Below are 24,665 nucleotides of genomic sequence, written 5' to 3'. Positions count from 1 at the left end.
GTTCAGTTGAAGCCTCGGATGAAGCTCTGGCTCTTTGACACTCTGGTGGTTTCTGCATTGCTTTATGGAGCTGAGATTTGGGGACCTTCATTAGATCATCACGGGAGGACAGGCCGCAGTGATGGATGGGGGGACATGGAGAAGCCTCTGGTCTCTATGATCTCGCGGCTCATTAGAGCCAAGGCCTCAATACCACGTGCTATTGTTCGAGCAGAGCTAGCTGCCCCCCCACTAGTGGTTGAGGCGCTCACTAGATCGGTCTCCTTCATACACCGCATGTGGGAACTTCCCAAAGACAGATATGCCCGCCTTGCACTTGAGTCCTCTCGACAGTTAGCCATGCAGGGAGATACAGCATGCTGGTATGGGGAGATGACATCATGGTTTCACGCGCATGGGTTCAATATAGACAGATTGCCTACCTTCCAGTACTCACTGGATGCACCCTCTCTGACTCTTACACAATCCGAGATCACCGGGCTCATCCGCCAAGACTTGACTCAGCTAGACACCAGGAGGACATGGATACAACCAGCACAGGAGCTGGGCACGAAGATGGCTTTCTACAGAGAGCATCTCCTCCGGCTTACGGTTGATGGTTTTGTGACGAGGCCCAGATACATGGACACCCACTTGTCTCATGGGATACGATGTGCTATAGCCAGATACGTACATCTTCACACCAGCTGCAGATCGAGACTGGGAGATACATTGGAGTACCAGCAGAGGCTAGGACATGCCCCCTGTGTGACATCAAGCCTGAGACAGAGTTGCACTACACATGCCACTGCCCCGTCTACTACGAGATACGAGGCCGCTTCCATTGCTTGTTCACAGAGGGCTTTGGACCATTCTCCAGAGTCATGCAGTACGAGGATCAGAGATGCTTGGGTTTGTTTTTGCTCGAGCTACGCAGACACAAAGAGAGCCTGATGAGAGGAGAGGCTAGCCAGTCCCAGAGACAGATCACAGATTTCTTTAGAGCTGCCACTGGACACCCGGAGGAGTTACTACCACAGCAGAGCTCGTCGTCTCAGACCAAAGGCACACTGATCGACCGAGCGACTGAGCTGGGAAGATTCAGACGCCCACGACTGCGGAGGACTACACAGCATCGACGGAGGCTGCATCAGAGGATTCGGATCACTTTGGCTCGACATGCACGACGCCCGGTCAGACTACTGACCATGGAGGAGATTGATGAGATCCGCCAGCGACGACCGATGCTGGATCTCTTGTGATCTAGCTATCCCAGCTAGCTGCTTAGTTCACACCTAGTAGTTTAAGATTCCATAGTATTTTATTGTGACATTTGTCATTTCATTTTTGTCATTGTTGTCATCTTGTTACTTTGACTCTGACTTTGTATCAGATCCACCACATTGTAACTTTCTGGTCTCATAGGTCACTTTGGCCTTTTGAAGACGTTAATATAACATTTCATTTCATTTCTCTCTCTCTCTCTCTCTCTCTCTCTCTCTCTCTCTCTCTCTCTCTCTCTCTCTCTCTCTCTCTCTCTCTCTCTCAAATTGGTATAGAAAGAAGAGAAGAGTGTGCTCACCTCGTGTTCACATTGCTAGGGCTCTTGCCCTTGGACACTCGAGTGCATCCTCCTCCTGGGGTGGGTCACTAGAGGAGGAGGTTCCTAGCTCGTTGCTACGGGTTCTCTACGTCGTTCCCAACACGTGGTGCATCAATTAGGTGGCCATGGTGATGCCTGCGCGTGGCCCTTGCCCGACCATGTTTCATAACTAATATTTGGAAGAAATGGAAACCTCCCTCTATGGACCCTCTGGTGCGTTAAATTTTTTAAAAACAAACTTAGGAAACTGAAACCCCGATTTTCGCTAACTGCAAATTAGACCGCACGCAAGGGTGCTAACGACGTGATGCTGCATACAAGAGCCTTCGCAACAAGCACAGCAAGTCCTGCTAGTAGCAAATTGGGGCAGCCAATAGATTGCTGCAAACAGCTTCTGCTGTGGAGACAAGCGTTTGCATACGTAGTAGATTTGGCGCAAGTAAAGCTGCCAGGAAGGTTGCAATTCGTAAGGTTCACAATAGTACGCTCTTCTCTGATAAAATTCTCTCTCTCTCTCTCAGTCCGGAAGCATGGCTGCATTGAGAATCTCAGGTCTGGAAACATGGCTGCATGAAGAAGCTCAGAACGAACTTTTAGGGTAGTAAAGAAAGCTTTGCCCTAAACTAAATTGCTCAAATAAAAAAAACCATTTTTTTCTAAAAAGCCCTGAGATAAATAATTATCAATGAAGAAGCTCTAGTTGTCTTCTAACCCACAAATAACCAAACAGACTTTCAAAAGTTCTTGGCATAAAGCATTGCACAAAATGGATGACTTGCATTAAGGCAGAAAGAACCATTAAGGACATACTTAGGAACTAGTAACGTGCAGGTTTGTAATTTGAACCCACCTTCACACAAGCTGCTACATTGGACGCAACATCAGGGCCCACTCCTGGTAAAGGCTCAACCTCGAATTCCAAGTCACTCTCATCCTCCTAAAAGATAATCATGTAGTGCTTATGATAAAATTTCACATGAACAAGATAGTAAAGAAAATTGACAGCTAAATATAGGCTGTACCAAAGGCTCTCCATCACATTCGACGTTATCTGGGAAAGTCACACGATATGCAAGATGTCGCCATAGAGTCTGATACTCTCTTGCACTATTTATACCAGTACTGCTATTCTTCACAATGCTTGTCCAATCCACCTTACTTCCAGCTGTGTTATATACTTCTTGGAGCAAAGTCAGTATCGTACTTGTTGTGTACCTGATAGAAGCCACATGGACCAGATCAACAAATATAAGTCATTGGAAGTCCTGAAGTTTCTAGCAGACCAAACAATATAGTTATTTTATTTGGGATGGCATAGAGTACAGAAGATTAAAAACAGGAAATAAATCTCAATATAAAACCAATTGTGCAGTCATTGATTGACTTATTTTGCCGCTTTGCCAAAAGCCTTAAAATTGGACCCTCTACACAAACATACAAGTATTCTCAAGTGCTTAAGATCTTTATTCTAAAGTGCTTAAGATCTCTACACAAGCTCAACCAAGAAAGAAAGGTGCTCAAGAAGATGCATGAAATTGAACTCTCGGCTTTCAAAGAGAAAAAGCATGCGCGCAAGGGAGAGTGTTATGTCCCGATCACAAGAGAGGGGATCTAGTTTATGACACCATCAGGATGGGTGTCGAGTGTCCCGGCGCACGTAATGTGAAACCAGCCAATGTGGTCTGTCACTTTTATAAAAAGAGGCCAAGGCCTCATTTGCAATTATCAACTCCCACTGGCAGAGTGCCAGTGGTTAGCCCGCAAGGTTAGGAGTGTGCGAGGTCACCTCAAAGAGGTGCCGTCGGGTAGAATGGGACGCCCCGTCTTAGAAGTGCATGCCTATGTCCTCGAACGTTGGTCCAAGCAACCTATGTCCTCGGACGTTGGCCCAAGCAAAGGGGTACTGTCGGATGTGGTTGAAGTCGGGTGATTCGTCCGATGCATGTCCATAGGCGGTCCGTGTAGTCAAGAGATCCTCCCTCTAGTTCGTTTCATGGTATTAGAGTCGGCTTGGCTACAGGAAGGACCATGTGCACACCTATGGCTTGGTTTAAGTCGGATAACCTTAATTTCATGTAATATTCGATGAAATGTTGCTTATTTATTTATTGTTCTTCTCATGAACAAGTATGTAGGTGGTAAAAATTGCATGTGTCTTTGTTTTATACTGAAAATTAGAAGATTTGCAGAAATTTAGTCAAATTCTCTTGCTTTTATACTATAAAACAAAGAGTTTCATTATTTTTCATCTGATTTCCAATGAAATTCAGAAATTTGCTATCTGATTTGCTGATTTATAAAAAAAATCAGCATCTTTTACCTTTGCTTTATTATTTTTTTTGAAGTCGGTACGCATTTTTCCATTTATTAAGTTCTTCAAACTCTTATGTGCAAAACGGGACGATGGAGAAAGAGAGAAAGAAAGAGGAATAGAGAGCGAGAGAGGGAGAGTGGTCTCTCTATGTTGTTCAAGGGGGGCACCTGTATGGTGCATAGCACACCTAGTAGTGTGCATTTGCTCACAACCACCCAGCGTAGACTCCAACATGGATGTTTGAAGAGGGAGCAGAGCGCCAGTGTAGACTTCAATTGCCACCATGGATTTTACTTTCTTGCTTGGCTCGGTGGTCGTCACTGGAAAATTTGCACGAGAAGATCTCTCTCTCCACACGTCATTTGCAATAGGAGTTGCCCTCGCAAAATCTCTACGCATGCGATTTCTTCACCTTGCATTTATTTCCTTTCAACGCTTCTTTTAAGTGAAGTATGAGCTCTAGAGTTTTTTTTTTCCCGAGAAAAAGATCCTTCTATTAGTTACTGAAACTGCCCATAGGGCTACAACCACCTCTGCAAGAGAGGGCTACAACAACCATGGTGGGAGACTCCCAATGAAAAAAAACCAGCATATGTACAATGGGGCTAAATCAAGAAATGGGGGGAGGGAAAAGCCACACAGGTGGTCGGTAGTGCCATCGGAGTACACCCTGGACCATGGTGTAGAAAGGCCCAGGACGCCAGAGTCGAAGGAAAGCCTCTCTGCGCTCCCGCATGCGGTCAGAGCTGCCCTGTAGTCCCTCGAGCTATCCTCTGAGAGTGTGGATCAGCTCTAGCCAAAAATCGCGAACAATCTCTGCTGGTGGCACGGGGCGAGCCTCAAAGATGCGGAAGCAACGGGCCCGCCAAATGAACCAAAGTGTCAGGCCACTGATGAGCTCCCAACACTCCTCTCTCTCACTGCACCACTCCTATGGAGTAAGCTCCATAGCAAGCTGGAGTGTAGGTCGCCCCTCCTGCATCACTATCATCCTGCTGGTGGAAGATAGCTCAAACTGAAGTGCCGGGCCTGAGAGGGTGGACTAAGCCGCTGCTCCCCAAGTGTACTGTCGAGCCGTGGAGAGAGCAGGCATCAGCCGAAGAACTCGTAGCCACACCTGCTGGGCCGAGGGACAGTCCCAAACACAGTGACGCTGACTCTCCACTCGGTGGTCACAAGCTGCACATGCGGCCGAGAGACCACTATGCACTAACCAGCTCCCAATTGTTGTAGCTCTGTGTGCGACCAGCCACTGAAACAAGGTGACTCGCCTCGGCTATCTGGAGTCCCACAACCTCTCCCAAAATGCTGCCAAGAACTCAGTTGTGAGACCCTCCTCCTGTCAATGAGGTGTTGCAGCGGGGCAGGCGTCTCTCTGTGCTACTAGTATATGACGTCCCAGTCGAACAGTGTACTGAAAGAACGGAACTCCTGGGTGGTCTGCAGAAAAGAAGGGATCCCTCCATAGCCACTCACCAGGATCCCACTGTACTCGTGCCAGTGGACAGCACTCCCAAGCCCACAGCCTCCAGTGTCCAATCTCAAGAGCTGCTGGGTCAGGATCTATGACACAAGTCCTCCCACAGATGCCCACTACTCGGATCCTCTGAAAACAGCACTCTGCTACCTACGGGGCCTCTACTGCAACTCGCTGAAGGCGTCCCCAGGGTTGTCCACGTCCGTCGAACGGAACGTCCCGTCCGTTCCGTACGGGTTCCGTCCGATCAAAAAAAAGTGACCGTTGGCGGACTTTTTTGACTGTTTTTACAGCCGTTTTGTAGCGCCACGTGCTGGCAGTTTTTGAACGTTAAAAATTGAACGTTGGGGGCCTTGGAGCCTTGGCCCTTGAGGCATCATAAGCCAATGTGCCATCCCACCCCCCCCCCCCCCCCATCATCCACACACACACACACACACACACACAAAGCCACATGGGCTATGGCCATGGCACATGGAATTTGAATTTTGAAGCATGCTACCCTCTTCTCCCTCTCTCCTCAAAACCTATATAAGGTTGCCCACCCTCTCTTCTTCTCCATATATCCCTCACGCTCTCTCATTCATCTCCTTCCCTACTCAAGCTCCCTCAAGCTCTCTCCATTCATCAAGGGCCAAGGCTTCAAGCTTTGGCACTCCATCAAGGCTTCAAGCTTTGGCACTCCATCAAGTCTTCAAGCTCTCCATTACTCCTTCAAGCTCCCTTCATCTCCTTCAAGCTCTCCATTGTTCCTTCAAGGCTCAAGCTTTCTTCATCTCCTTCAAGCTCTCCATTATTCCTTAAGCTCCCTTCATCTCCATCCATCTCCTTCAAGCTCTCCATTACTCTAAAGTTCTCTCATCACTCCCCATCCCTCAAGCTCTCCATAATGCCGCCCGCTCTTCATGAAGCCTTCAACAAGCATTGCCGCTACTTTGAAAGGGTGAAGAACAAGCAAAATGTTTGCAAATGGTATTGCAAATATTGCCCGAAGACCATGACCTCAAGCTCCACCCGCCTTATCATCCACTTGACCAAGGTGGGAGGGGAAGCGGGTCCTTGTCCGAATATCCCCGACGACACTCTCCAAGAGTGCAAAGCAAAGTATCTCCCCTTGAAGACGCGCAAGGCGGTTGCAAAGGCATCGGAGGAGGTGGTTCCGCCCGACCATGATCTCTCCGATTCGGGAGAGGATGCTTCTCCATCAATGTCCGTTGCATCCGGCGGCGCTACCATGGCCTCCACCGAGGGTGGTAGCGTCTCAAAGAAGAGCAAAAGAAGTCATGGTGGGCGGCCTCCAAAGCAAGCTACTCTTGCACAAACGGTGGGTGGAACTTCCGGTCCATTGTCTTTCCTCAAAGAGAGGCAACGACAAGCGGAGATAGAGATTGCACGCACCATCATTGAGTGCAATCTCTCTTTTCATACTCTTCGCACGGATCGTTGGAAACGCATGGTGAAGGCTATTGCCGCGGTTGGTCCATGTGAAGGGTGGACGGGAGTGTCATACCATGACATGCGCACCAAAAAGCTTGATGAAGAGAGGGCACGAATCGACAAGTCTCTTGACCCCGTGCGTGCCGGATGGGTAAAGTATGGTTGCTCTATTCTCACCGATGAATGGAGTGACCGCAAGAAGAGGGGAATCATTAATATCCTTGTCTCATGCCCTCTTGGCACCTACTTCTTGCGAGCGGTTGATGCGGGAGCAAGGGGGAAAAAGGTCACGGGTGCCTTCATTTACCGCCACATTCGTCAAGCCATAGAAGAGGTAAAATTTTTGATTCCACTCTCAAGTATCTACTATTTTCAATTTTGTCTTTTGCCTTGGCTCTTCTCACTTTCCCTTCTTTCTCCATATGTAGATCGGTCCAAGCAACGTCATTCAAGTAATCACTGACAATGCCTACAATTGTGCTTCCATGGCCAAAAAGCTAGAGACGGAGTATCCACACATAGTATGGACTCCATGTGCATCACATTGCATTGACCTCCTCTTGGAGGACATTGGCGACCTACCTTGGGTAAAGGACATTCTATCCCAAGCCCTCTCCATCGTCAACTTCATCAACAAAAAGGTGAGAGTACTTGCGATATATCGCACTTACTCCGGCTTGGAGTTGAAGAAGCCTTCCGCAACACGCTTTGCCGCTATGTGGCTCCTCCTTGAGCGCCTCTATGATGTGCAAACCAACTTGCAAAAGACAATGGTCTCGGATGAGTTCAAAGCATGGATTGAAGAAGAGACCCAATCATCCCAACAAGATGCAAAGGCCATCCAACGGCTTTGCTTGAAGGAGGAGTTTTGGCAAGAGGTCAAGGGTCTTGTCATGGTGGTATTGCCATTGTATAAGGTGCTTCGGATGACCGACATGGAAGGGTCTACCATAGGTCTCCTTTACCACTTCATGGAGGAGGCTTACAAGGAGATTGAGAGATCCACCATTCTTGATGGAGCACCCGATGGTTCACGGTAAACATATCACCTTATGATTTATGTACATTGTAAGTTGTCTTTTTCTATCTACGGTTCTACCCTTCCATGCTTGACTATCTTTCTCTCTCTCTTTGTAGTGATGTGTTGGAGGACTCTCCAAAGAGAGATGACATTCTCTTCCTTGTTAAAAAGCGGTGGGATTGGATGAGACGACCAATCCATGGCTTTGCCGCCCTCTTGCATCCGGCTTTCAAAAAGCCATCAATCTTTGCGGATCAAGCACTTCAAGAGGAGCGCGACAAGTACCTTCCAAAGATACTCAATGAAGAACACCATGGAGAGTTTCTCCAAGAGCTCATCAACTATGGAGACCAAAGAGGCACGGCATTCGCTTCCTCGGTGTGTTGGAAGAGGGATTCGTTAGTGAAGCCTCTTTTTTGGTGGGAATGTTTTGGCTATCAATTGCCTCACCTTCAAAGGGTGGCATTGAGGGTTCTTGGACAGGTATATCATATATATTAATAATTATACATAATACCATACCATAAATTATAAATTTATAATCTCAATCATGTCATCATTTGACATTCATCATTCATGTGACATGTCACATAAGTCACCTCTCAATTGAAAATTCCCACAATTCAAATCTCATGCCTCTCTTCTATCATCTATGTGCTCTAGGATTGCTCATCGGGTGCATGTGAGCAGAATTGGTCGGCGTATTCTCTTATACACACCAAGATCCGCAACAAGCTTTCTACGAAGCAATTGGAGCGGCTTATCTATTGTCGCTCCAATTTACGCATGTTGAGGTCCATGCACGAGATGCCAATGGCTAGGCAGGTAATTGAGTTGGCTACATCATACTCTTTATTTATGCTTTCACATGTATGATGTATCATGTGCTCATATTTTGGCATACCAAATTGCTAACTCCATTAATCTTCTTGCATGTTGTAAATGACAAATAGGTGAATGTAGATGAATGCAAGCTCTCCATTGAGACTCTTAAGAGTCTCAACATTTAAGAGTCTCAACAAAGATCGCGATCCAGAGGAGGAGCAAATATTTCGAGACCTCTACTTGGAGTTGGAGGAGATTGATCGCCGTGTCTCTCGCACACGGTCCCGCAAGAAGGTGGTTGTGCGAGCTTTGGCAACTACAGGTAGAGGAGCTTCCACTTCGGTTGCTCGTGGGAGTGGAAGAGCGTCGGCACGGACACCCAAGACCTATGTGCGGCGAGGCTCGGGTAGCGGATCTACTATGGCGGACACCACTTTGGAGAATGTGTCCATTTCTAGACCTACGGATCCTAGAGAGCCAGAGTTTGATGATGAGGGCAACATCCTTAGTGAGGGAGATTATGGTCTTGCATCTAGTGCATCTGATGCAAGTAGTGATGAGGATGATGCAGCTACCTCTAGCTCAAGCTCTAGCTCAAGCTCGGACCACAACTCCGGTGATGAGAGCGATATGAGCACTTAGAACTCTCTCTTTATGCTTTAAAGTTTGTACCCATGGGCCATGAGACTATGAGTTGTGTCACTACTTTTTTGTACTACTTTTTGTCACTTGTATTTCTCGAGCCTCGACTCTCTAGTACTCTACTTATGTAATGAATTATGAAATCAAATGCAATCATGATCATCTTTTTTCGAACATTGCCGTTTCCAATGTCCATGGCCAAATCTTTAATGTTCTTACTTGTAAGACATCTCCTTTGAGTTGTATGTACTTAATACTAAGTAGTTACTCATAATAGAGTAAAAGCTCTAAAAAATATATGATTTATTTTTTTGCATCGTACGTTACGTCAACATACGTCTAATTTTTTTTAGTTTGATTAGTACCGCACGTCTTCGTACGTGTAACCATCGTACGGTCACGTACGTGTCAACTATGCTCGAGAGTATGAACGCGATATACGAACTGCTTGGAACGATCTTCGGATAACCAAGAAGGATACAGTGGACGCCTATTACTACCTCCTCAGAGATGGTTTTATGATGATGCATGGCAGACTGTGTCACTAGGCCACTGCGACATAAGGTCATAGAAGAGAGTCATGTCCCATTGTATGCAGGGCATCGTGGCATTGATGCAACAGTTAAAGCGGTAGAAACATTCTTCTATTTGCCTACCTTGAGGAGAGATGTGGATGCCTTTGTGCGAGCATGCATAGTTTGCCAAAAGGTCAAGTTTGACAGGCAAAAGGCACCAGGATTGTTACAACCATTGCCGATTCCGGATAAGCCATGGGAACGCATTGCTATGGACTTTATCTTTGTTCTTCCAAGAACGCCAACAGGGAATGATGGTATATGGACCATTATCTGCAGGTTCAACAAGCAGGCCTATTTTATCCCTGTCAGGAAGAAGATAAAATCTGATGAGATGGCACGCTTGTTCATGTACAATGTGTTTAAGTACCATGGTATGCCACAATCGATTATCAGTGATCGTGATCCTCGCATGACCAATTTGTTCTGAAGAGGATTGTTTGAGAACATGGGCACTACGCTCAAGTTCTCGTCTTCATTTCATCCACAAACTGACGGACAGTCAGAAGAGGCTAATTCTACTGTCTTAGATCTGTTGAAATGCTATGTGTCAGATAATAAGGGCAAGTGGGAACAGTATTTGCCTATGCTTGAGTATGCGTACAATAATTCGGTGCTTTCGTCTATTGGCAAAGAACCTTTTGAGATTGTTGAAGGCGGCAAAAAGGTTCCTCCCATTCTGCATACAAAGGACAAGATCTTTGAGGCAGATCGATATGTTGAGAACATGGATGAGATGTATAAGAAAATTAAAGTTGCCTTGGAGAAGACTCAGGCAAAGCAGAAAAAGGCTGCTGATCGTAACCGCCGTGAATTGCTGTTATCACCTGGTGATTGGGTTCTGTTAAGGTTCGAAAAGGCAAGGTTAAAGAAGATGAAGGGCAAGGAACAGCTGTTTCCTAAGCTCCGCATGCATTACTATGGACCTTTTCAAGTGCTTGACAAGATCAGCGATGTGGCTTACAGGCTGAAATTGCTTGATGCGCGGAAGATTCATAATGCGTTTCACGTGAGTCTTCTAAGACCCTTCGTGGGTGATGTGCCAAAAGATATGCCAGATGAGGATCAGCCAGAAGTTAAGGAACTTGATGAGATCTTGGTACCTGAGCAAGTTTTGGCACATAATGACAGAAAAGTTAAAGGACAAGTTGCAAGACGCATTTGGTGAAGTTCAAGAACTATCCGCCTATGGATGCAAAGTGGATGGAAGAGCATGAACTGTCAGAGTCACCAAATGTATTACAGCTTTACCTTGAAGCCTTTGGGTTAAAACCTACTTATGCCCCAACCCAACGTGTGCAAAGGAGGGGTAATGATAGAGCTAGTACATCAAATGTACATATGAATTCAGTGTAATAGATGGAAATGACAAAAGTATGAAGGTCTCATTAAGTCATTTGTATCTATGTGTTATGACCTTTCTTGCGGATACATGCGATGATAAAAGAGTGTTGATAGCACAAAATCATCAGTGGCGTGTGTTTATGGTATGCAATCGAGGACGTTTGTGATTTCAAGAGGGGGGTATGTCAGGGGGACGTGGCAGTTGTTAACTATGTCACGAGGACGTGGCAAATGCTAACTTTAGTTGTTGGTTTCTTTCCAATGGGTTTTGTTTTATTTTTGAGACCCTCTTCTTGAAGTAGCAAACGGTCGGACATTGCATGGCCGATGTGAACGGTAGTTTCATTCACAGATGGGCAATGGTCGGCACTGGAATTCGTATGGTAAGAGGATGTCTAGGCTCAGAGCAGGATCATATAGGTCCCCCCGTCGCACTTAGCAAGTTGGTGGATACTAGGAAGTGAACTCAATAAAGGCCTAAAGTCAAGGTGTGACTACCAACAGAAAGTATCCGACAGTTGAGCCACATTGCACTTTTGGATGCGGTCCTAATGAGGATAGATGGTCAAATGACCGCAGGGAGCCCAGCGGAATCATCTCCTAAAATTTAGGGAACTGCTATTTTGGGCCCGAAATGTGTTCGCGTCATTACCTCCGGTATGACTAGGGGAACACTTTACTACTCTACCGCGAAGTCAACTGGGCGACCAATCGGGAGATTTTTAAGCGGCGAACCCGAATCGGGAAAATGCTTGTAAATGCACAAAGTGTCAACTTTTCATGCACTTTCCTCCTACAGAAAAAAGGGCGCTGAATTTCATGCTGGGAGAGGCCTCATTTGCTCTTTGTCACAGTTAAGAGCTATGGAGTGCTTCCTTTCCCTCTTATGTACAGTGCGGTGCCAGGAGTGATGCCCTGCACGCTACACACTGCTCTCTCTCTCCCCTATGAGCAGGATGTTATGCCCCTCTAGTGGGCTTTTCATTTGACCAATGTACAATTATGTGGATTCATGCACGATTGCCGAGGCAAGAGCCTCTTGCACAGGTACTGGATTAGCTAGCGGCTAATCCCCTGCAGGTACTGGTGAATTCGGAGAGGTTTCACTTGAGAAATCTCGTCTGATTCAAAGGGCAAGTAGCCCTACAGGTGCGGGAGCTCGAGATCTTGCTACAAATGCAATTGGCACGCGAAACGGAGCCCAAAACAGGGAATTACAGCCTGCAGTGTATTTTTGCAGGTTTAGGGTTTCGGCCCTAAACGGACCCTAATATCCCCAGGACGTTCGGGGACACGAGGGGACCGCTGTACAGGTGAACTGGTGCATTTTCGGGGCAGAAAACAGAGAATTCAGTGTGCTGCAGATTCTTGCCAAGTTTTGCAAAGTGTCCGTATGCGTCGGGAAAGTCACCTATTGCGTGGGGATACCGACTATGAAGCGTCCTAGTACAGTTATGCTACCAAAATTGGGCCAGAACAGGTGTTTCTTAGCCTAGATTGTGCGGGGCAGCTTGTAGGAGATCACAGGTTTTATTCCCTCCGTTAAAGAATAAAGAAATACCGAAAGGGGCGCCAATTTTGGGGCCTACAGGTTGTCGGTGTCTGCTCGGAGCATTCTAGCTTCCGAGCCGTATGTGTACTTAGGTGTTAATCCCCGTTACAGGTTACCTTTGCAAAGTACTCTGTGTGTGTTTAAAGTAAAGAATTTCGGGTGAAAGCCAACACCTACCGCCCTATGGGACGGTTTCACATCTCCCGGCGCGATTCGAATCTGATGATATCCGTTCTTCAAATTGATCCTGCTGAAACAAGAGGATCCCTGTAGTCGGTCTAGAATATCATTGATCTTGGAAATCGGACTTCTGTTCTTGATGGTGATTTTGTTGAGAGCTCTATAATCAATGCACATTCTCCAAGATCCGTCTTTCTTCAAAACCAACAACACCGGAGAGCAGTAGGGTGAAGTACTCGGCTGGATAAGACCCTTTTCCAAGAGGTCTTTCACTTGGTTCATAATCTCTTCTTCTGGGCTCGGCTCACATGGTAAGGTGGCCGATTCGGTGGTGTGCTTCCAGGTATCAAGTCAATAGTATGATCCTCAGGACGAGCTGATGGTAGCTCGCTTGGCAGGCCCTCTGACCTTTTTGAGAAAACGGAGAAGATCGTGGTTACCAAACACTTGGTGCTAAACGTACAATTAGTGCATGAACTATGCGCTGACTGATAGATTTCAACTTGAAGAAAATTAGAGTTACTCGAGATCTTGTGAAGATGAACCAAAGGGCGTCCTTCCGGTTTCTTTGTCTTCTGCTTTCGGCAATCTTTAATTTGATGGCCAGTTTGGCCACAACCAAAACAAAAGCTCCCTTCTTCACTGTACCAACAATGATAACATTTCTAGCTTTCTTCTTCTCTTGTACACCACAAGAGATGGTGTCGAGAGAAGGTCTCGACGGCGACTTGGGATTTTTCTGGGATTGGGACCGCTTCCTCGAAGTACCCTCGCCGGTTTGGTGATCAAAATTTTCCTAGTTCACTCCTTTTATCAAATGGAATGTCTCGTGTCACAAATTGGTGACGTGGCTGCCCATACACACACCCTCTGAGAAGAAATGGCGACGTGGCTGGCTGCAGAAAACCGAAATGCTGACTTTGCGATTCCGTACAACTGATGATGTGGCAGCCCGCAAATTGCGATGGTTTTTACGGCAGCCAGAGCTCAGCTTTTGGGCGTTGCGTTTTCTACGCAATTGCTGAGAGAGAGAGAGAGAGAGAGAGAGAGAGAGAGAGAGCCCTTCTTGCTTTATTTTAGGCAAGGGTTCAGAGAGAGAGAGGAAAAGCCTCTTTTGCTTTATTTTCAAAGTTTTTAATTTTCAGCTTTTGGGACAGCTTTTGAACCTTTTGGGGGCTCTGCTTTTAGCATCCCTTTGTAACCTTTACATACGCGGGCTGGCCTCTCGCAACTCAGAGCATCTGGACGCAGAGTATTGAGTGTGAGCGCCTGCCGGCACTCTTGTACTTTGAACAGAGATTAATACAAAAAAGAAATACAGAAAGGGGCGCTAGTCTCTGGGGCCAATATCCCTAGGCATGGAACTCCGCCGCGGGCCAGTGTCGAATCAATTCTGAACTGTAAACTGTTTGAAGTGATTATTTGTGGTGTCGTGGTAGATTCTTGACTTGGAGTGTCCAAGTCTGTTACAGTGGTATCAGAGCGCGGCCGATTTCTCTCCTACGGGAAATGCGATCCTTTTTACGCGGCATCTATGGCTTCAGGCAAAGATCAATCGACTCTCTGCATCCCGAGATGCGGGAAGGGATCACAACGAAGATTCACGCGAGTACAGCCCGCGTCGGCCTACTTAGGCGGAGCGTCGAGAGATGGAGCGTCGACAATTGGTCGCGATGCAACAAAGATGATGCTTAATTTTGCGAAGGACCCGAAATTGGCAAAATATACGAGCCAGACTTCTTTCAATGAGGTGCACACGCAGTGGCGGTAGACCACAGAGCCACCCCGCAAACCCGTTCTCAAGAAACCTCCTACTCCCAGGAAATATTCAGAGAAAGAATGAGAAGAGGTGGTTGATGCACGAATTGCACGAATTGCTCAGCTTTTTGACAGGCAGAACAAAGCTACAAAGCACGACAAAAAGCAGAAGAAAGGCACTAACTTCCCGGGTTATTTGGGTCGTCAGTCTACATTTGAAAAGGCAAGAAAGCAGAAGAAGCGTGTTCGATTTGAAGGAGTACCCAGTTCTTCCTCTTCTTCTTTTTCTTCTGACAGTTCTTCTAGCCCATTTGACTCGAGCGAAGAAGACAGAAAACGCAAAAAGCGAAGCAAAAAGCAAAGCTTCGGAAAGGGCAAGAAAAAGGCAAAGAAGTCTAAATCTCTGGAAGGTGCAGCGGAATGATCATTTGCGCTTTGCTCAAGATGAGTGCTCCGAACTGTGCTCAAGGGTTCCTTTTAGTTCTTATGGAAGGGAGAGCCTTTTGTTCTTAATGGAAAGTGCTATGATCACAAACAAAGTGAATGGACACTGTGCGTGCAAGTGTATGAGACTGAGAGATAGAGAGAGAAGAGAGATACGACACTAGAGACGTTGTAAAACCCTCCTCCGAAGGCCCCACTCTCGTCGGCGAGTGGTCTACTTATGATTGCACAAAGTGGTACAATGACGATGCAATGGACTGATGCAATCTGGGACTATGTTGGTGACGACGACGACGACTTTGGGGCTGAAATCTGCGGTCTTCTATCTGTTGTCCAAAAACGCTAGGGGCTGAAATCTGGGACTGTTTTTTGTGGCTGAAAATGACTGTTTTGGCTGCGTTTTTGATGTCTGAAAATGGGGATCTTCTGCAATCATCTAGGGCTGAATCGGCGGCTGTGTTGAATGCTGAAAGTGCTGAACATCTGCTGCAACAATGGCTGAAAATGAAAAACGCTAGCAGATCTGGTATCGTTGATGAAAACGCTGGGGTTCTGGGGACTGCTGGCAATGGTTAGGGGCTGAAATCGCCAAGGCTAAAGGGAGATGCTGATGGAGACCAAAAACGCCAGGGCTGAGTGTGGCAATGAGGGAAAACCAAAACGCTAGGGGGTGTGAGGGTACTACGGGGTTCCTGCTGAGAAGATGCCTATTGAGCGGGGAGCTCCTGCTGCTTCTTCTGCCCTCTAGTGCTAACTTGGGTTTGCTTATATATTAACTTAGCAAAATTGCCCTACCTACTTTTGTTGAAAAGTCACTTAAAAATAATAAGTGAAAATGTCAAAAATAGGGAAAATAGGCTAAATGCACTGGAAAATTCCCCTAACTGATTCTAATGGATTCTGATGGGAACACTGATGATCATGCTGTGTGCAACCAGAGGATATGCATCTACACCAAGTGATTGGGCATGCACGGTCTACGAATAGACTCACAAAAGTGCTAGATCACTTCTAATCTAGACTGACTGGATTGACTGAACCCTGATCATGCTGTAGCTTGTCCACGGACACATAGGGTTGGATGTGTCACGTGACAATCTCACCCCGTGATTGACAGTTCAACAGAGGACTCGTCTACAGACAGTTCGGACTCTGATGACAACAACTTTTATGCAAAGAAGAAGAATTTTTACAAAGCCAATCAGTATGTCTTTCTGGAAGACAAAAGCAAGAAAGTCCGAGAGTTTAAGGAAGGTGGACAATCAATTAAATTTGACACGTTTTTTGGTTATAGAGATGCTTCGAAGGCTTTGTCTTTTGTACAGCAGTTTGACATCGCTTTCGTGGGAGGACGTTACTTAGAGCACTCTAAGATTCGGAGAACTGCCTCTTACTTTAAGGGGAATGCTCGAACTTGGTGGTCCACGCTTCTATTAAACAAGACTGCGCCAGTTAAATGGCTGCAATTCAAGAGGCTTTTTATTTCTTCTTGGCTGACTCGAGAGCAGGGTTGTCCACGTCCGTCGAACGGAACGTCCTGTCCGTTCCGTCCCGTCCGTTCCGTACGGGTTCCGTCCGATCAAAAAAAAGTGACCGTTGGCGGACTTTTTGACTGTTTTTACAGCCGTTTTGTAGCGCCACGTGCTGGCAGTTTTTGAACGTTAAAAATTGAACGTTGGGGGCCTTGGAGCCTTGGCCCTTGAGGCATCATAAGCCAATGTGCCATCCCACCCCCCCCCCCCCCCCCCCCCCATCATCCACACACACACACACACACACAAAGCCACATGGGCTATGGCCATGGCACATGGAATTTGAATTTTGAAGCATGCTCTCTCTTTAACCCTCTTCTCCCTCTCTCCTCAAAACCTATATAAGGTTGCCCACCCTCTCTTCTTCTCCATATATCCCTCACGCTCTCTCATTCATCTCCTTCCCTACTCAAGCTCCCTCAAGCTCTCTCCATTCATCAAGGGCCAAGGCTTCAAGCTTTGGCACTCCATCAAGTCTTCAAGCTCTCCATTACTCCTTCAAGCTCCCTTCATCTCCTTCAAGCTCTCCATTGTTCCTTCAAGGCTCAAGCTTTCTTCATCTCCTTCAAGCTCTCCATTATTCCTTAACCTCCCTTCATCTCCATCCATCTCCTTCAAGCTCTCCATTACTCTAAAGTTCTCTCATCACTCCCCATCCCTCAAGCTCTCCATAATGCCGCCCGCTCTTCATGAAGCCTTCAACAAGCATTGCCGCTACTTTGAAAGGGTGAAGAACAAGCAAAATGTTTGCAAATGGTATTGCAAATATTGCCCGAAGACCATGACCTCAAGCTCCACCCGCCTTATCATCCACTTGACCAAGGTGGGAGGGGAAGCGGGTCCTTGTCCGAATATCCCCGACGACACTCTCCAAGAGTACAAAGCAAAGTATCTCCCCTTGAAGACGCGCAAGGCGGCTGCAAAGGCATCGGAGGAGGTGGTTCCGCCCGACCATGATCTCTCCGATTCGGGAGAGGATGCTTCTCCATCAATGTCCGTTGCATCCGACGGCGCTACCATGGCCTCCACCGAGGGTGGTAGCGTCTCAAAGAAGAGCAAAAGAAGTCATGGTGGGCGGCCTCCAAAGCAAGCTACTCTTGCACAAACGGTGGGTGGAACTTCCGGTCCATTGTCTTTCCTCAAAGAGAGGCAACGACAAGCGGAGATAGAGATTGCACGCACCATCATTGAGTGCAATCTCTCTTTTCATACTCTTCGCACGGATCGTTGGAAACGCATGGTGAAGGCTATTGCCGCGGTTGGTCCATGTGAAGGGTGGACGGGAGTGTCATACCATGACATGCGCACCAAAAAGCTTGATGAAGAGAGGGCACGAATCGACAAGTCTCTTGACCCCGTGCGTGCCGGATGGGTAAAGTATGGTTGCTCTATTCTCACCGATGAATGGAGTGACCGCAAGAAGAGGGGAATCATTAATATCCTTGTCTCATGCCCTCTTGGCACCTACTTCTTGCGAGCGGTTGATGCGGGAGCAAGGGGGAAAAAGGTCACGGGTGCCTTCATTTACCGCCACATTCGTCAAGCCATAGAAGAGGTAAAATTTTTGATTCCACTCTCAAGTATCTACTATTTTCAATTTTGTCTTTTGCCTTGGCTCTTCTCACTTTCCCTTCTTTCTCCATATGTAGATCGGTCCAAGCAACGTCATTCAAGTAATCACTGACAATGCCTACAATTGTGCTTCCATGGCCAAAAAGCTAGAGACGGAGTATCCACACATAGTATGGACTCCATGTGCATCACATTGCATTGACCTCCTCTTGGAGGACATTGGCGACCTACCTTGGGTAAAGGACATTCTATCCCAAGCCCTCTCCATCGTCAACTTCATCAACAAAAAGGTGAGAGTACTTGCGATATATCGCACTTACTCCGGCTTGGAGTTGAAGAAGCCTTCCGCAACACGCTTTGCCGCTATGTGGCTCCTCCTTGAGCGCCTCTATGATGTGCAAACCAACTTGCAAAAGACAATGGTCTCGGATGAGTTCAAAGCATGGATTGAAGAAGAGACCCAATCATCCCAACAAGATGCAAAGGCCATCCAACGGCTTTGCTTGAAGGAGGAGTTTTGGCAAGAGGTCAAGGGTCTTGTCATGGTGGTATTGCCATTGTATAAGGTGCTTCGGATGACCGACATGGAAGGGTCTACCATAGGTCTCCTTTACCACTTCATGGAGGAGGCTTACAAGGAGATTGAGAGATCCACCATTCTTGATGGAGCACCCGATGGTTCACGGTAAACATATCACCTTATGATTTATGTACATTGTAAGTTGTCTTTTTCTATCTACGGTTCTACCCTTCCATGCTTGACTATCTTTCTCTCTCTCTTTGTAGTGATGTGTTGGAGGACTCTCCAAAGAGAGATGACATTCTCTTCCTTGTTAAAAAGCGGTGGGATTGGATGAGACGACCAATCCATGGCTTTGCCGCCCTCTTGCATCCGGCTTTCAAAAAGCCATCAATCTTTGCGGATCAAGCACTTCAAGAGGAGCGCGACAAGTACCTTCCAAAGATACTCAATGAAGAACACCATGGAGAGTTTCTCCAAGAGCTCATCAACTATGGAGACCAAAGAGGCACGGCATTCGCTTCCTCGGTGTGTTGGAAGAGGGATTCGTTAGTGAAGCCTCTTTTTTGGTGGGAATGTTTTGGCTATCAATTGCCTCACCTTCAAAGGGTGGCATTGAGGGTTCTTGGACAGGTATATCATATATATTAATAATTATACATAATACCATACCATAAATTATAAATTTATAATCTCAATCATGTCATCATTTGACATTCATCATTCATGTGACATGTCACATAAGTCACCTCTCAATTGAAAATTCCCACAATTCAAATCTCATGCCTCTCTTCTATCATCTATGTGCTCTAGGATTGCTCATCGGGTGCATGTGAGCGGAATTGGTCGGCGTATTCTCTTATACACACCAAGATCCGCAACAAGCTTTCTACGAAGCAATTGGAGCGGCTTATCTATTGTCGCTCCAATTTACGCATGTTGAGGTCCATGCACGAGATGCCAATGGCTAGGCAGGTAATTGAGTTGGCTACATCATACTCTTTATTTATGCTTTCACATGTATGATGTATCATGTGCTCATATTTTTGGCATACCAAATTGCTAACTCCATTAATCTTCTTGCATGTTGTAAATGACAAATAGGTGAATGTAGATGAATGCAAGCTCTCCATTGAGACTCTTAAGAGTCTCAACATTTAAGAGTCTCAACAAAGATCGCGATCCAGAGGAGGAGCAAATATTTCGAGACCTCTACTTGGAGTTGGAGGAGATTGATCGCCGTGTCTCTCGCACACGGTCCCGCAAGAAGGTGGTTGTGCGAGCTTTGGCAACTACAGGTAGAGGAGCTTCCACTTCGGTTGCTCGTGGGAGTGGAAGAGCGTCGGCACGGACACCCAAGACCTATGTGCGGCGAGGCTCGGGTAGCGGATCTACTATGGCGGACACCACTTTGGAGAATGTGTCCATTTCTAGACCTACGGATCCTAGAGAGCCAGAGTTTGATGATGAGGGCAACATCCTTAGTGAGGGAGATTATGGTCTTGCATCTAGTGCATCTGATGCAAGTAGTGATGAGGATGATGCAGCTACCTCTAGCTCAAGCTCTAGCTCAAGCTCGGAACACAACTCCGGTGATGAGAGCGATATGAGCACTTAGAACTCTCTCTTTATGCTTTAAAGTTTGTACCCATGGGCCATGAGACTATGAGTTGTGTCACTACTTTTTTGTACTACTTTTTGTCACTTGTATTTCTCGAGCCTCGACTCTCTAGTACTCTACTTATGTAATGAATTATGAAATCAAATGCAATCATGATCATCTTTTTTCGAACATTGCCGTTTCCAATGTCCATGGCCAAATCTTTAATGTTCTTACTTGTAAGACATCTCCTTTGAGTTGTATGTACTTAATACTAAGTAGTTACTCATAATAGAGTAAAAGCTCTAAAAAATATATGATTTATTTTTTTGCATCGTACGTTACGTCAACGTACGTCTAATTTTTTTTAGTTCGATTAGTACCGCACGTCTTCGTACGTGTAACCATCGTACGTGACCGTACGTGTCAACTATGCTCGAGAGTATGAACGCGATATACGAACTGCTTGGAACGATCTTCGGATGACCAAGAAGGATACAGTGGACGCTTATTGCGAGAGATTCTGGAGCTCTTTTCTACCCGCCTCTTCATTTAAGAAGACCTCGTTCAAGGAACAGATTGAGCGGTTTACCTTGGGTCTTCCTACAGAGATGCGAGATCACTACTTGGAACAAAAGTCAGCTTCCATTCAGGAGTTGATGAGTCATGCGAAACGGGGTTTTGCCATTCACTCTGGCAGTTTGACCTACCCCACAGATGAGATCATGGTGCAAAGAGCTGAACAGACTTCGACAAATGAAAGTAGAAAGAGGAAGAGCAACCCAGAAAAGAAAGATGCATGACCCAAACTCACTTCTCAGGAGAGAGCTCGCTACATCAAGGAGGGGAAGTGCTGTGGATGCGGGGAAACTGGGCATATCTCCGCGAAGTGCCCTAAAAAGGCACAGAAAGAACAGAACGACAAGGACGACGAAAGGCCTGAGAGTTCGAGAGCAGCTGAGGAACGTGGAAGAAAAAGCAAGATGAAAACAGGACTGGTTTCAGATTGCGTGGGTACCGATCCCAGCACGTTGGATTAGAGTACAGAACTTTGCCAAGCTTGGGGCAAAGTGAAAGACCAAGAAGCCCTGATCTTCTTTGATGGAGGAGCCAAGGCCAACTTCATTTCATCGGAATTGGCGGCGCGGCTCGAGATCACTCCCGATTGGATGAGACCACTTGCGGAGGCGGTTCTAGCGGCCCCGGACAGGGACTTAGCCATTACACATAGGCAAACTTCGGTTGCATTGTCAGGGGTATTTGGGGCATGAGGATTTTTACATAATACCTTTGGAAGGTTGTGATGTTCTCTTGGGAATTCTCTGGTACCACAAGAACAACGCCGTGGTCGACTATCGGGCGAGGAAAGCGACATTGACCACAGAGAAGGGCAGAACCATTGTACTCGATATAAAACTTAAGGGCGAGTCTGTCTCTATTGTATCGGCTTCGGTCATTTCTAAATTACTGAAATCCAGTTTGTTTGTTTAGTCGATCTTTTTGAAAGAGTTGAGTGATGAGAATAGGAAAAATATGTCTGAGCTTGATAAGGAGCGCCAAGATTTTCTCCACGCTCATGCCGATTGCTTCTCAGAGGGCCTGCCAGGCGAGTTACCACCTGCTCGTCCGGAAGATCATACCATTGATCTGATACTTGGAAGCACACCACCGAACCGGCCACCTTACCGTGTGAGCCGAGCCCAGAACGAAGAGATTATGAACCAAGTGAAAGACCTCTTGAAAAAGGGTCTTGTCCAACCTAGTACTTCACCGTATTGCTCTCTAGTGTTGTTGGTATTGAAGAAGGACGGATCTTGGAGAATGTGCATCGATTATAGAGCTCTCAACAAAATCACCATCAAGAACAGATTTCCGATTCCTAGGATCGATGACATACTCGACAAATTAAAGGGATCCTCGTGTTTTAGCAAGATTGATTTGAAGAGTGGATATCATCAGATCCGAATCGTGCCGGGAGACGTCTACAAGATAGTCTTTCGGACGACTTTTGGGTTATTTGAGTTTTAGGTGATGCCTTTTGGCCTAACCAATGCTCCCGCGACATTTAACCGGATGATGTACATGATTTTTCAAGAGTACAAGCTGTTTGTTGGCACTTTCTTTGACGATATCATTGTTTTCTCCAAGGATGAGGCAGAACATAGAGATCATCTGCTTCAAGTCTTTCAGGCATTACGAGATCACAAGTTAGTGATTTATGCGAAGAAAAGTGAATTTTTCCTACCAGAGATGCACTTTTTGGGACACATTGTGTCATCAGCAAGAGTGCAGATGGATCCGGCCAAGATAGAGACTATCCGTGATTGGCCCGATTTGAAGAATGTCCATGAAGTTAGAAGCTTCTTGGGATTGTGTTCGTACTACAAACGATTCATTTGAAAGTTTGCAAAGGTTGCTTCCTCTTTGCATATCTTGACACAGAAAGGAGTCTCTTTCTCGTGGGGAATCATAGAGGTGACTGCCTTTCAGACATTGAAAGAGAAATTGACTACGGGACCAATTTTGACTTTGCTGTACTTGCAGAAGTCATTTGAAGTATATTGTGATGCTTGTGGTTGTGGTCTAGGTGCGGTCTTAATACAAGAAGGCCATGTCATTGCTTACGAGAGCTGATTGTCTGAAGGCCGGAATTGACAGCAGAGATTTATGACAAAGAGCTTTCGGCAGTTATCCATGCTCTTACTCAGTGGCGGCACCACCTACTCGGAGCAGATTTTATTGTCTTCACAGACCATTAGAGTTTACGCTACTTCTTGTCACAGAAGCAGCTATCGGAAAAGTAGATGCGGTGGGCGAACATCTTGTCACAGTTTCACTTCCAGATTGTCCATGTTCAGGGACATAAGAATTTGGTGGCAAATGCTTTATCTCGAAAGCCATTGGTTCTGGCTATTTCCACGATACATTATAGGAGCTTCGAGGATATGGTGGACCAGTATGTCACAGATACGGATTTTGTAGACGTTTTCACACGGATACGGGATGGGGAGACAGTAGCGGGATATTCCATTCGGGATGGCTACTTGATGAGGAAAACCATGTTGTGCGTTACACACCCGTTGAGGGAAAAGGTTATGACTGAATGCCATTGTCCGCCTTTTACGGGTCACCGCGGCATTGCTACCATCATGAAAGGGATAGAGAGATACTTCTTTTGACCGAGACTCAAGAAGGATGTGGACGAGTTTGTGTGCAGTTGCTTGGTATGCCAGAAGGTCAAGTTTGACAGGCATAAAGCACAGGGATTGTTACAGCCTTTGCCCATACCCACCCGCCCCTAGGAAAGTATTGCAATGAATTTCATCTTTGATCTCCCAAGAACACACAGTGGTCACGATAGGATCTGGACTGTTATTGATAGATTTAGCAAGCGGGTTCATTTCATTCAGTGAAGAAAACAGTCAAGCCGGATCATTTAGCGAGACTGTTTGTGGCCCAGATTTTCAGATTACATGGCATGCCCGAGACGATTGTCTTTGACAGGGACCTGAGGTTTACGAGTTTTTTTTGGAAGGCAATTTGGGAGAACATTGGCACGCGGTTGCAGTTCTCGTCATCTTTTGACCCGCAGACTGACGGGCAATCTGAGATTGCCAATTCAGTGGTTTTAGATTTATTGAAGTCTTATATCTCGAATCAGGAGACTCAATGGGAAAAGTATCTACCTTTGGTGGAATTTGCCTACAACAACTCAATACACTCTTCGACGCGGAAGGCGCTATTTGAGATTATTGAAGGTGCTGTGAAGGTTCCACCCTTCCTAAGCACGAAAGATAAGATTTTTGAAGTTGATGAGTATACACGCGACTTAGACACGGCTTTTGCCAAGGTCCACGAGGCTTTGCAGAAATCCCAGGAAAGACAAAAAAAAATGCAGCAGATCGCCATCGTCGCGACTTGAAATTGAAGGAGGATGATTGGGTGCTCTTACGTTTTGATAAGGCATGCCTGAGAAAGAAGAAGGAAAGGAGAGGCTTTTTTCAAAGCTTAGTATGCGATACTACGGACCTTTCCAGATCTCCGAAAAGATCAATGATGTCTCCTTCCGACTAAAACTGCCTGACACTTGGAGGATTCACAATGTATTTCATGTGAGTCTCTTGAAACCTTTTAAAGGTGATGTGCCCGACGATGGGGAGCTTGATGACAACTCGAAGTGGAGGAAAACGAGGAGATCCTTGTTCCTAAACAGATTTTGGCACATAAGGAGAGAAAGATTAAGGGTTAAGTATGAAGGCGGTTCTTGGTTAAATTCAAGACCTATCTTGC

The 24,665-nt window shown here is 46.3% G+C and overlaps 2 protein-coding genes and 2 pseudogenes across 2 annotated transcripts in view; 3 read left to right on the top strand and 1 right to left on the bottom strand.

Moving 5' to 3' along the window:
• Positions 1 to 24,665, bottom strand: part of LOC147444999 (uncharacterized) — an 86,316-nt gene that overhangs the window by 17,486 nt on the left and 44,165 nt on the right. Inside the window, exons 2-3 of the mRNA XM_086527490.1 lie at positions 2,605 to 2,797; positions 2,433 to 2,519 (exon numbers count right to left, since the gene is read on the bottom strand). Coding sequence (XP_086383616.1) covers positions 2,433 to 2,519; positions 2,605 to 2,797 — 280 coding nt within the window. The remainder of the gene's footprint in view (positions 1 to 2,432; positions 2,520 to 2,604; positions 2,798 to 24,665) is intronic.
• On the top strand, positions 5,921 to 7,273 carry LOC147445004 (uncharacterized). The gene has a single exon (XM_086527661.1). The coding sequence runs from the start codon at positions 6,263 to 6,265 to the stop codon at positions 7,271 to 7,273; it is 1,011 nt and encodes a 336-aa protein (XP_086383787.1). The 5' UTR covers positions 5,921 to 6,262.
• LOC147445003 (uncharacterized) lies at positions 7,216 to 9,363 on the top strand (annotated as a pseudogene).
• LOC147445002 (uncharacterized) lies at positions 18,328 to 20,393 on the top strand (annotated as a pseudogene).

Source organism: Adiantum capillus-veneris, chromosome 13 (assembly GCF_014529385.1).
Source record: "Adiantum capillus-veneris isolate H3 chromosome 13, ASM1452938v2, whole genome shotgun sequence".
In the NCBI taxonomy this organism is placed as follows: Eukaryota; Viridiplantae; Streptophyta; class Polypodiopsida; order Polypodiales; family Pteridaceae; genus Adiantum; species Adiantum capillus-veneris.
The sequence above is the reverse complement of the archived record's forward strand: the minus strand, read 5'-3'. Positions and strand labels throughout refer to the sequence as shown.